The sequence below is a fragment of the Geotrypetes seraphini genome, chromosome 6 (genome assembly GCF_902459505.1).
Source record: "Geotrypetes seraphini chromosome 6, aGeoSer1.1, whole genome shotgun sequence".
Classification (NCBI taxonomy): domain Eukaryota; kingdom Metazoa; phylum Chordata; class Amphibia; order Gymnophiona; family Dermophiidae; genus Geotrypetes; species Geotrypetes seraphini.
The window spans coordinates 110,469,620-110,483,087 of record NC_047089.1 but is presented as its reverse complement, the minus strand read 5'-3'; the positions used below and the strand labels follow the sequence as shown (position 1 = coordinate 110,483,087).

At 44.1% G+C, this 13,468-nt stretch overlaps 1 protein-coding gene across 7 annotated transcripts in view; it reads left to right on the top strand.

The window, feature by feature from the left end:
- RGN (regucalcin) overlaps positions 1-13,468 on the top strand; it is a 677,053-nt gene that overhangs the window by 294,849 nt on the left and 368,736 nt on the right. For 6 of the 7 annotated variants that reach the window (XM_033948729.1, XM_033948730.1, XM_033948728.1 and 3 more), the window contains exon 3: positions 5,429-5,611. The exons of the other annotated variant lie outside the window; for it this stretch is intronic. In XM_033948729.1, coding sequence (XP_033804620.1) covers positions 5,429-5,611 — 183 coding nt within the window. The remainder of the gene's footprint in view (positions 1-5,428; positions 5,612-13,468) is intronic. 7 annotated transcript variants of the gene reach the window in all.

Below are 13,468 nucleotides of genomic sequence, written 5' to 3'. Positions count from 1 at the left end.
TTATATATTGCAGAGTAGAACAGAATTGTGTTATGTTTGCGGGGAAGTTCCCTATGCCTCCTTCTGTATATGCTTCTGAGAAAATTAGAGTCATGGGATAGGAGGCAAAGTTCAGTCATTTTTCTCAATGAAGGTGGGTAAATAGTGGAGTGCTGTAGGGATCCATACTAGGTCTGGTGCTATTTATTTATAAATGATCCAGAAATTGGAATGACAAGTGAGGCGATTAAATTTGCAGATGACTCTAAACCAATGGTCTCAAACTCGTGGCCCGCCAGGTACTATTTTGCAGCCCACGGTCTGTATTCAATGATTGAGTGTTTAGTTTCTGGCCGGCTCATTTTTCTGTTCAAAGCCACGGGCAGCAGCTCCTTGTGCAATCCACGCCTGAGTCAGAAGCAGTCCCTCAGAGGGAGGGAGGCACAGAAGAGAGAGAGAGACCTACAACTCGCTGCTCATGCTTGCTTCGAGCCTTCCTCTGCGGACACAAAAAGTAGGTGGGACCCGGCAGCGAGGAAGGCGACTGTCCCCCCAAATGAAGATTTCTTGTTGCCTTTTCTCACGTCACTTCAAAATCCTGAGTGTGTAAAATGGGTACAAGTGGATTGATTTTTTTTACTTCATCAAAAATTATAGAGTGGAGGACACTTGATGATGTTACAGGGAAATACTTTTAAAACCAATAGGAGGAAATATTTTTTCACTCAAAAAATAGTTAAGCTCTGGAATGCATTGCCAAAGAATGTGGTAAGAGCAGTTAATGTAGCTAGTTTTAAAAAAGAGTTGGACAAGTTCTTGGAGGAAAAGTTCATAGTCTGCTATTGAGATAGACATGGGGGAAGCCATTGCTTGCCCTGGATTGGTAGCATGGAATGTTGCTACTATTTGGGTTTTTGCCAGGTACTTGAGACCTGGATTGGCCACTGTCAATATGGGCTACTGGGCTAGATAGACCATTGGTCTGACCCAATAAGGCTATTCTTATGTTTTTTTTACTTCTAGTCCCAGGTTTGTGTTGAGATCTTGATTGATCATGCTCGGAACGATGAAGTGAAGATGCTGATGTATACAATAGCTTAGAGCTATGGAAACATACAAGGCCATATCAAAGGCCCCCCTGTTTGTCTTAATTGCCTGTATTTGGCCTCCTGAATGGCTTCTGTTGAGTTTTATTAGCTTAGGGAAGGAAGAAACCAAATTTGCAAACAAGAGAAAAAAGAATTAGATCAGCAGACAGGGAGAAACAAGTGATAAATGCATAAATAAAGTTACAAAATGTTACTCCAAGATCAAACCCAGACAAACTAATGATTAAGGAGTGTGATCTAAAACCTAATAATGAGAGATTGATAGTTGATAAGATGGTATACAGCAGGGCTGCTCAATTCCAGTACTCGAGATCTACAGGTAGGCCAGGTTTTCAGGATATCCACAATTAACATGCATAAGAGAGATTTGCTTACCAAGAAGGCAGTGCAGGCAAATCTCTCTCATGCATATTCATTGTGGATATCCTAAAAACCTGGCCTGGATCTCGAGGACCGGAATTGATCAGCCTTGGTATACAGCAATCACAGAGAAAAATAGTAAGACAGACATATGTAGATTCTATAAGAAAAACCTGGAAACTATTATTCAACCTCATAGCTAGTTGCTCAGTACAAATGGTGTTGTAAATTAGATGGTGATAAGCACCCTATCGCCACCTATCTTAATTTAATTGGTGTTAATTGGCACCATAATTGATGTTGTTATTAAAACAACAATTAAATCATCGTAAAAAAAAACAGGCGCTGCTATTGTAGACATTGAGGTCCTGATTTTATAAAGCAGGGGTGTCAAAGTCCTTCCTCGAGGGCCGCAATCCAGTCAGATTTTCATAAGAACATAAAAAGCGCTATCTCCGGATCAGACCTTCGGTCCATCAAGTCCGGCGATCGGCACATGCAGAGGCCACCGCCAGATGTACACCTGACGTAATTTTTAGTCACCCATATCCTTCTATGCCTCTCATAAGGAGATGTGCATCTAGTTTGCTTTTGAAACCTAGGACGGTCGATTCCGCAATAACCTCCTCTGTGAGAGCATTCCAGGTGTCCACCACTCGTTGCATGAAGCAGAACTTCCTGATATTTGTCCTGAACTTGTCCCCCCTTAGCTTCATTACATAGAAAAACATAGAAACATAGAGTATGACGGCAGAAAAGGGCTGATGGCCCAACAAGTCTGCCCACTCAAGAACCCTCCTTCCTCCCTCCCTCCATCTTTTAAGCATTCCTCTGGAGCGACCCCACCTATCTGTCCCATCGTCCCTTGAAGTCGAGCGTGGTTCTGGCCTCAACTACCTGACGTGGAAGACCATTCCATCGATCAATTACCGCTGAGCTAATCGTGGCAAGGGAATCCCTCTGCCACGATCAGTTTAGTGGCTGTAGCAGGGAACCCATCCCCCCGTGAAGTCAGCTGACAGGAGGGTTACCCACTCCTTTCTGCCAGGAACCCTGAAGCCTCTTCGAATGTTCACGGCAGGAGGAGTGCCTAACTCCTCCTGCCACCACCCCCCCCCCCCCCAAGGCATCCCCTGCAGGAGGAAGATGCCCATTCCCTCCTGCCACTGGCCCCATCATCTCTCAAACACTCCCTAACTCCACCCCGACACTCCCCAACTCCACCCCTGATACTCATGGATACCCAACATCCCTCTGACACTCCCCAACTCAACCCTGACACCCCCAAGATCCCCCTGACACTCCCAGACTCCACTGGACAACTTCCAGACACCCCAAGAACCCCATGACGCTCCCCGACTCCACTCCGACACCCCCAAGATACCCCTGATACTCCCTGACAACTCTCTGACACCCCCCAAGAGCCCCATGCAACCCCTGAACTCCCCCCTGCTCATTCTTTCCTGCCAGAAGGCCCACCACTGCAAAATTATGAGCCTTCCCCTTCCCAGTGCATTCTGTGATGCACTAGGAAGGGGTCTAAAGCCCTGATTGGCTCAAATGTCTAAGGCCCCTCAGCCAGAGTCTTATGCCTCATTACCAGTGCATCCTGGAATGTAGTGGGAGTGGCCTAACACTCCAATTAGCCAGATACCCCTCCCATTGGAGGAGCTTTAGGTATTTTGCTGGTCTACATTAGACATTTTGCTGGCCTACATTTCAGGCACCTAGCCTTTGGCAAGCTTAATCAGCCCTAAGAATCCCCCTAGGCTCGCAAAAATGCCTACAGTGTAGGCAGCCTGCCTCGGGGTGTTGGGTTGTTTTTTTTACATGTGTCCTAATTGGCTGGTTAGACAGCTAGGACGCCTATCACCTCCTACAATTGGAACGCCATTTATAGAATTTGATTCCGAAGGCATTGTCTACACTGGAAATGTCCTTAGGTGATGATCTAAGGTGTGATTCTCAGTCAAAAGTAGGAGCCAGAAATGTAGACCTTTAAAATCCTGGCCTATGTTTCCGGTGCCTACTTTTCCTGATAGCTGCAATTCTGCAAACGGTGCCTTATTGTGATTGACATATGACCAGCACCATTTTTGTAGACACTGGCTGATTATGGCGCCCTGTGCAGAATCCAGACCAAAATTTTTATACATGCTGTAGATTTCTTCCATTGGAAACTGGTTTACACAACATGGCTGTACCGGGAAAACATTGGAATCACGACTTTAAGAGACCTGTGAAAAATGAAGAGGTTGTGATTATATGGGACATTTTAATTCAACTGATTAAAAATAAAAACTGCTGAAAGGAGCTAGATCTAGGGCTCCTTTTATGAAGGTGTGTTAGCGTTTTTATTGCACGCACCGGATTAGTGAGCGCTATAGCACGCGCTAGCTGAAAATCTACTGCCTGCTCAAAAGGAAGAGGTAACGGCTAGAGCTTGTGGCAATTTAGAGCGCATTAAGCCCCTCGCGCACCTTCATAAAAGGAGCCCATAGTGATAAAGGAGACCCCCCTGAATTGCATTGATAATAGGAGATATCAAAATTAACTCGTTTGGAGACATTGCTCGAGAAAAAAAATGGATTCTTTAAGAAAAAGGGGATCAACATTCTAAATAAAGTCCTCCTTTTATCAAGTAGTGTAGGGTTTTTTAGCGCAGGCTGCGGTGGTAAAAGCTCCGATGCTCATAGAATTCCTATGAGCTTCTGAACTTTTACCACAGCAACCCACAATAAAAAACCCTATTTCAGCTTGATAAAAGGGAGCCAAAGTGGTTTAACTATTTTGGTATTGAAATTATGTTTAATATTATATCTTGAATGAAAGTTATTTTTTTTTCTCAATTTAAAAATTACATTCTGATAAACAGAAAAGCAAATAGAAATCATTCAAACTTGTATTTATATTCAATAAACAAATTTAATCAAAACAAAAACTTATGTCTCAGTTTTCTAAACTGGAGGGTATTTAGATTTACGGTAATCCACAATTAGTCTGAAAAACATGCACATTACTTTAATGGTGAAAAATAACCCCCCATATTTAGTATAACATCTAAATTTTACATTTCTGCGTGCACAGATAAAAATTTGTACTTAAGTTATTGCATATGTACTGTTTATATGAAGTGCTTAATTTGATAGATGTGAAAAACTATGTTTGAGTAATCAGTCAACTCTTATTTCATATGTAGGAGTCAGCTTTTATTGAACAAACTCCTTCATTTCTGTCCAGAGAGGGGTAATTTGTATTGTGTTTGGCAACCCCAATCATTTTGAAATGTTAATGCCTATGCTCTGATATGCAGAAACCTTTTGACATCAACCTTGTCATAAAACTACATTTTTGTCTGCATAGCCAAAGATAGTACATTCAGACAAAAAGCTGGAGATGAATAGTATTGAAGTATTGAAGTAATTGACCTATGCAATCTTAGTCCACAACAACTGATCTCCAGAACTGTTAATCACTAATCCTTAACTTTGTTAATCCTACTCAATCTGTAGCATCTTTTTTTTTGTCTCGAAAATTTATTGAAAATTTTCTTTTTATTTTTTTATTAATCTTTATTCATTTTTAAAACTCACAACATATAATACAATCATTTATACTTTAACATCACTTAATATATCATCAAATTCTAACTCGCATTAAATATCCCCCCTCCCTTATACCTTAAAATTTTCAAAAATACAGAAATAAGTAAACAAAACAGGGCAACAATAAATGGTTACAATAATCAAAACAAAAGAATTCCAGAAGTATATAAAAAATATGTATATAATAATATTGTCATTGGATTCGTGTAATAACCATCTTTTAATCATTGTAAACTGCATAGAACTTCACGGTCCTGCAGTATATAAACTGTTATTATTATATAAACTGTTGTTATTATTATTAATAATGTGGAGGAGAGGGGAAATAAGATTGGAAATTACAGTCAATCAAGACAAATTTCTTGTCATTTATAGAAGCTCCTGTGGGTTCAGTGGCCCTCCGAAACTCTGGGAGTTATGTTGTTGCCTTGGGCAATAAGTTTGGCATTCTTAAGTGGGAGGACCAGTCTGTCACCACTATTGCCCATGTTGATGAGGATAAATTAAACAACAGATTCAATGATGGGAAAGTAGATCCTGGTGGACGATTCTTTGCAGGTATTGTATAAATGAAGTAGCTTCTTTACTTCTGACTTATTTTGTACTAAACTTCTCTCATGTTACAGTAGTCTGTGAGCTGGTGGGACCCTTCAAGTGTGACAGCACTAGACAGAGTTTTGTCAGACTAGTGCAAAATATATTATTTGCACTTGGAGAGAACTACAAAACTGTCACTTTATCCAGATGATAATTGGGTTACAAAAATAACATTGAAAGACAAAAACCAAACAAGTAACCATTCAAGAGCAGTTTATAGATTTGTTTGTTGATACATACCTCACAGCAACTACCCTTTATTTGATCCTTTCATGTGTGTATCTAGAGGTTTTAACTCATCCTGGTAGTTTGAACTAGTCTGGGATACTACCAGAGATTACTGTACACTGCTCACAGTCCTAGGGTTTCACTTACAAGACATCTGACTTCCGATTTCATAATTACTCAAGAGCCTTTTCTATAAAGTTTGCATCAGATTTCAATTTGTAGGACTTACTGCTGCACCAAGATTTTATTTTGAGAGTACAGGCATTTCTACTAACTTCTCAAATAGTACTAATTGCACCTTGCACATCCTGCGCCTCATCTGGAAGCCTTCACTCTGACGTTGCAATGTCAGAGAGAAGGCTTCCGGTTCAGGCACAGGATGCCTGTAGGAGCCACTGCCTGTGGCTTTGTGCAGTGAATCAGTTAGGAAGAGGGAACTGGCTCGAAGATAATGCTGCATTGATCGCACCGTGGACTGGCGGTTGAAGAACATTGTTTTGGGCCTGATGCATGTGCTGGCCCTGTGGACCGGCAGGAAATTTCTGTGGACCGGCACTGGTCCATGGACCGGTGGTTGAAGAACACTGCTCTAGGGTATACATATTCAGGGCTTCCAGACTCTCCTCATGCGTCTTCTGGCGCAAACCTCCAATCATTTTCGTCACTCTCTTCTGGACCGCTTCAAGTCTTCTTACATCCTTCGCCAGATAAGGTCTCCAAAACTGAACACAATACTCCAAGTGGGGACTCACTAATGGCCTGTACAGGGGCATCAACACCTTCTTCCTTCTACTGGCTATGCCTCTCTTTATACAGCTCAGCATTCTCCTGGCAGCAGCCACCGCCTTGTCACACTGTTTTTTCGCCTTTAGATCTTCAGACACTATCACCCCAAGGTCCCTCTCCCCATTATCAGCTTCTCACCTCCCAGCATATACGGTTCCTTCTCAGCCATTGAAGCCCTCCCCAGCCCATCCTTAACCAAAAGGCCATATACAGACATAGACCGCGCAAGTATGCCTAGTACTCTTGATCGTCTGCTGCCTTCGACACTGTTGATCACCGCCTCCTCCTCGACGTGTTATCCTTGCTGGGATTCCAGGGTTCTGCTTTCTCCTGGTTTTCTTCCTATCTCTCTTGTTATACCTTCAGTGTATGTTACGATGGATCCTTCTCCGCTGCCATCTCGCTGTCTATCGGTGTACCCCAAGGCTCTGTCCTGGGCCCTCTCCTCTTTTCCATATATACTCGCTCTCTTGGTACGTTGATCTCTTCTCATGGTTTTCAATATCACCTCTATGCTGATGACTCCCAGATCTACCTCTCCACGCCAGATATCTCTACGGGAGTTCAGGCCCGAATTTCAGCCTGCCTGTCCGACATTGCCACTTGGATGTCTCACCACCATTTCAAACTGAATATGGCTAAAACTGAACTCCTTATCTTTCCAACTAAACTCGCCTCCCCCCTCCTGCCGTTCTCTATTTCGGTGGATAACACTATCCTCCTTCCTGTCTTATCGGCTCACAACCTTGGGGTGATCTTTGACTCCTCTCTCTCCTTCTCTGCTCAAATCCAATAAACTGCCAAATCCTGTCACTTCCTCCTCTATAATATTACCAAAATCCATCCTCTTCTCTCTGAACACACCACCAAAACCCTTATCCATGCTTTCGTCGCCTTGCACTTAGACTACTGCAACGTACTTCTCTCGGGCCTCTTAAAACCGTTCAAAATTCTGCTGCGCGACTCATATTCCGTGAGAGTTGCTATTCTCACATTACCCCTCTCCTCAAGTAGCTTCATTGGCTCCCTGTCCATCTCCGAATACAATTTAAACTCCTCTTGCTGATTTATAAGTACATTCGCTCTGAAGCCCCCCCGATATCTCTCTTCACTTATCTCCCCCTATGCTCCTCCGCATGATCTCCGTTCATTGGGCAAGCCCCTCTTATCTGCACCTTTCTCTTCCACTGCCAACCCCAGACTCCATCCCTTCTTTCTTGCAGCACCATATGCCTGGAACAGGCTGCCTGAATCAATACCTCGTGCTCCCTCCCTAGCAGCATTCAAATCAAAGCTAAAAACCCACTTTGTAAAATCTGTTTTCAACTCCTAACTCCCACTCACTGCTGTCAGATACCTATACTCACTGTATCATTTCTTCTACCATAATCTCCCCAACCCCAAAATGTCCTGTCTAAATTAAATTGTAAGCTCTTCTGAGCGCTTTAGAAATAATAAATAGTAGTAGTAGTAGTGCTTTTTTGAACTCTGTCACCATTTTCCTCTCCACCACCTCTCTCAGGAGCGCATTCCAGGCATCCACCACCCTCTCCGTAAAGTAGAATTTCCTTACATTGCTCTTGAGTCTACCAACCCTCAACCTCAAATTATGTCCTTTCTCTGGAAAAGATTTTGTTCTACATTAATACCTTTCAAGTACTTGAACGTCTGAATCATATCTCCTGTCCCTCCTTTCCTCTAGGGCAGCGGTTCCCAACCCTGTCCTGGAGGACCACCAGGCCAATCGGGTTTTCAGGATTGCCCTAATGAATATGCATGGAGCAGATTTGCATGCCTCTCACTTCCATTATATGCAAATCTCTCTCATGCATATTAATTAAGGCTAGCCTGAAAACCCGACAGGCCAGGTGGTCCTCCAGGACAGGGTTGGGAACCACTGCTCTAGGGTATACATATTCAGGGCTTCCAGGCTCTCCTCATACATCTTTTGGCGCAAACCTCCAATCATTTTCGTCACCCTCCTCTGGACCGCTTCAAGTCTTCTTATGTCCTTCCTCAGATATGGTCTCCAAAACTGAACACAATACTCCAAGTGGGGCCTCACCAATTACCTGTACAGGGGCATCAACACCCTCTTTCTTCTACTGGCTAAGCCTCTCTTTATACAGCCCAGCATCCTTCTGGCAGCAGCCACCGCCTTGTCACACAGTTTTTTCGCCTTTAGATCTTCAGACACTATCATCCCAAGGTTCCTCTCCCCATCCATGCATATCAGCTTCCCAGCATATATAGTTGCTTCTGATTATTACCGTATTTTTTGCTCCATAAGACGTACTTTTTCCCCTCAAAAAATGGGTGTCTTATGGAGCAAATACACTTTTTTAAACACCTTCCCCCCGGTACCTTTTTTAAATGCTGCTTCTTCGCACTCTGCCCTTCTTCTTCCTCAGCCAAGATCCACAGAGCCCAGCCTCTCTGATCGTTCTGGTGGGTCAGAGCAGCAGTGGCCAAGGCAGGTCCCTAGTACCTGGAAGCATCTGATAGCCCTGCCGTAGCCAATTATAATACGCTTCAAGATGGTGCAGCTGGCCCCGCCCCCCACTAGATATTTATGTTCCTTACTTCAGGCTGCTCTCTTTTCTAATCCCTGTGGCGTGCGTCTACTGCTGCCTTGCTGCTGGAGCAGAGCTCCACCCCCTGTCACAGGTTATGGTTTTTCCTAGAGCCCAGCCTCTCCCCGTACGCTCCCACTCTCTGCCGCTGATTCATTGCTCTTCCACCAGCTCCATGGTGTACAGTCAAGGTAGAGGGAAGAAGAAGGTCTGCTATGATGGTGAGTGATGGGGATGCCATGACCTCCAGACTCCGCAGCAGCAAGGGAGATGGGCTGCTCCACTGGACCCGGTGGGAGTGGGGGGAGTGTCATTGGCACTCGTAGTTGCTTGAGAGGAAAGGGAGGGGGAAGGAGAGGAGGTCTGAGGCCCTGAAGCACTGGGACCCTGAAGCATAAGAATCGTCTTCTTTACGGAGGGAAGCCAGAGAGGAAAGGGAGGGAGGAGAGGAGGGGAGGTATGAGTCCGTAAAGCACAGGGACTGTCTTCTTTATGGAGGAAAGCCAGCAGCAAGGAACAAAGGTTGCAGAAAGCCCTTCACTCTCTCTTGATACTCAGCTGCAGAGCCACATACTCCTGCATCACCCACATGTCCCTAAAGCATCCTCATACCACCAGATGCACCTGACACACCCATGTGTACAGGAGGAAAAACCAAGAAAAAAAAATTCTGAACCAAATTTTTTTTTGGTTTTTCCTTCTCTACACATGGGCATATCTTATGGAGCCAAAAATACAGTAATCCCCAAATACATTACTCTGCATTTCATTTTAGTTGCCAGATATTAGACCATTCCTCTAACTTTTGCAGATCCTTTTTCATGTTTTCCACTCCCTCCTCGATGTCTACTCTGTTACAAATCTTGATATCATCTGCAAAAAGGCAAACTTTTCCTTCTAACCCTTCAGCAATGTCACTCACAAACATATTAAACAGGGATCAGCCCCAACACCGAATCCTGAGGGACTCCACTACTCACCTTTCCTTCCTCCGAGTGACTTCCATTAACCACCACCCTCTGGCATCTGTCCAACAGCCAGTTTCTAATCCAGTTCACCACTTTGGGTCCTAACTTCAACCCTTCAAGTTTGTTCAAGAGCCTCCTATGAGGAACCGTATCAAAGGCTTTGCTGAAATCTAAGTAAATTACATCTAGCATATGTCCTCGATCCACTTCTCTGGTCACCTAATCAAAAAATGCAATCAGGTTTGTTTGACAAGATTTTCCTTTTGTAAAGCCATGTTGCCTTGGATCCCATTAGATTCTAGGAAGTTCACTAGCCTTTCTTTCAGCAACACTTCCATTATTTTTCCAACAACCGAAGTGAGGCTTACTGGCCTGTAGTTTCCTGCTTCATCTCTGTGACTACTTTTGTGAATAGGGACCACATCTGCTCTTCTCCAATCCCCAGGAACCACTCCCATCTCCAGAGATTTGGTGAGTAAGTCTTTAATAGGACCCGCCAGAACCTCTCTGAGCTTCCTCAGTATCCCAGGAAGGATCCCGTCTGGTCCCATTGCTTTGTCCACCTTCAGTTTTGTTGTTCATAAACACTTTCCTCTGTAAACAGCGCAGAATCTACTCCATTTTCATGTGTTACTTTGCCAATCTTGGTCCTTTTCCAGGATTTTCTTCCAAGAACACAGAACAGAAGTATTTGTTTAGCACGTTTGCTTTCTCTTCATCACTCTCCATATATCAGTTCCCAGCATCTTTTAGTTTAGCAATTCCATTTTTCATCTTCCTCCTTTCACGAATATATCTGAAAAAATTTTTGGCTTCCTTTTTTACATTTTTAGCCATTTGCTCTTCCACCTGCACTTTCGCCAGACGTATCTCTCTCTTGGCTTCTTTCAGTTTTATCTGTACGCCAGTTTTTCTGTACGCCTCCTCTTGAGTTTTTTTTATATTTCAGGAACGCCAACTCTTTTGCCTTTATTTTTTCCGCCACTAGTTTGGAGAACCATATCGGTTTCCTTTTTCTTTTGTTTTTATTTATTTTCTTCACATAGAGGTCCATAGCCATTTTTATTGCTCCTTTCAGCTTAGACCACTGCTTTTCCATTTCTCTTATGTCCTCCCATCCTAACAGCTCTTTCTTCAGATACTCTCCCATTTTATTAAAGTCTGTACGTTTGAAATCTAGGACTTTAAGTATTGTGTGACCGCTTTCCACTTTAGCCGTTATATCAAACCAAACCGTTTGATGATCGCTACTTCCCAGGTAAGCACCCACTCGAACATTAGAGATACTCTCCCCATTTGTGAGGACCAGATCCAATATTGCTTTTTCCCTCGTGGGTTCCATCACCATTTGTCTGAGCATCCACAATCTCCCTACTTCTTTCCAATTCCGCAGATGGAACATTCCAGTCCGCATCTAGCAGGTTGAAACCTCCTCTTTCTTTCCAGAGGAGGTGCTGCTGTTGGGAGATTTCAACCACTTGTATAATCTCATGTGCTCTCTTGTAACTTTCCATTCCTGTGCAAACAGCATACGATTACTTATGGATAGGTTAAGCATCTCAACTTTCGAGTTGCTTGCAGTGAGAAGCTGATGCAGGCATAGCACATGGCAGATCTATGAGTACAGCTCATTACTGTCAGTGGGAAAATTGGGGTGGGTCTGAAGTCAGCAGAACTAAAGGTTTCTGAAGGTATTCCAAGGATCCCCCACCTCTAAAATTCTATTTTCAGCAATCTTGAACTTATGGTTGTGATCCCATGGGCCGTTTTTGGTGCTAAAATGCTATTGCGGTAGCCATCTTGGATTTCCTGATTTTATTTCTGAAACCTCCTTCTGCTTCAGATTGCTTTGATTTTGACAAAAATTGATTATTATGGACTCCTCAGGTGATTTGGACCCTATATCTTGCCACATTTGTGCTGGATAGTCCGATGAAGAGCATTCTTGTGCCATGAAGCACACGAGGGGGTCAGGGAGCCACGGGTGATGAGAGGCTGAAAGCTCAAGATCTGGGTTGTACGCCTGGTTAGAGCTTCTTAAATGTGACTCGGCATTACCTGCAAAGCGTTCATGTGCAGATGCCCCTGATCCAGCAGAGGTCCTTGGAGAGCCCAAGTCAGGTCTTAGACCCTGATTTTGTGGTTTGATGTATGCAGCTTACCAGAAGCATTAAGGGTTGTCTGTGTGTCAGCCAGTTAACTCTCAGTTTTCCTCCACAAAGCAAGGTCTCAGTGTAAAAGGCTCACTTGGAAAAGGACTGGGATGATCTGGTGTCAGATGTAATACCACTGTTCTCTCACTATGCATCCTCCATGGATGATTCTAGTTCTCAATTTGGGGCAGGTGACCAGAGATTGGTGATAGTCCTAGATCAACGAGAGGATTCGATGCTGCGTAGGCTGTTTAAGCTGGCGGATTCCTAACCCTGTCTTGGATGACCACCAGCCAGTCGTGTTTTCAGGATAGAAACATAGAAAGATGACGGCAGAAAAGGGCTATAGCCCATCAAGTCTGCCCACTCTATTGACCCACCCCATTAAGTCTGAATGCTAATGACCTAGTTCCTTAACTCGACCCTCGTAGGGATCCCACGTGGATGTCCCATTTATTCTTAAAGTCGAGCACGCTGGTGGCCTTGATCACCTGCACCGGAAGTCTGCTCCAGTGATCTACCACCCTTTCTGTGAAGAAATACTTCCTGGTGTCACCACTAAATTTCCCTCCTCTGAGTTTGAGCGGGTACCCCCTTGTGACCGAGGGTCCCTTGGGAAAGAATATATCGTTTTCCACCTCGACACGACCCGTGACGTACTTAAATGTCTCAATCATGTCACCCCTTTCCCTGCGCTCCTCTAGGGTATAGAGCTGCAGTTTGCCCAGTCTTTCTTCGTATGAGAGACCCTTGAGCCCCGCGACCATCCTAGTGGCCATCCGCTGGACCGACTCAGCTCGAAGCACATCTTTCCGGTAATGTGGCCTCCAGAATTGCACACAGTATTCCAGATGGGGTCTCACCATGGTTCTGTAGAGTGGCATTATGACTTCAGGTTTACGGCTGATGAAGCTTCTATTGATACATCCCATCATTTGCCTTGCCTTTGATGAGGCCTTCTCTACTTGTTTGGCAGCCTTCATGTCTGCACTGATGATTACCCCCAAGTCCCGTTCCTCTGAAGTCCTAGCTAGCGTTTCTCCATTCAAGGAGTATGTTCTGCATGGATTTCCGCTGCCGAGATGCATGACCTTACATTTTTTAGCATTG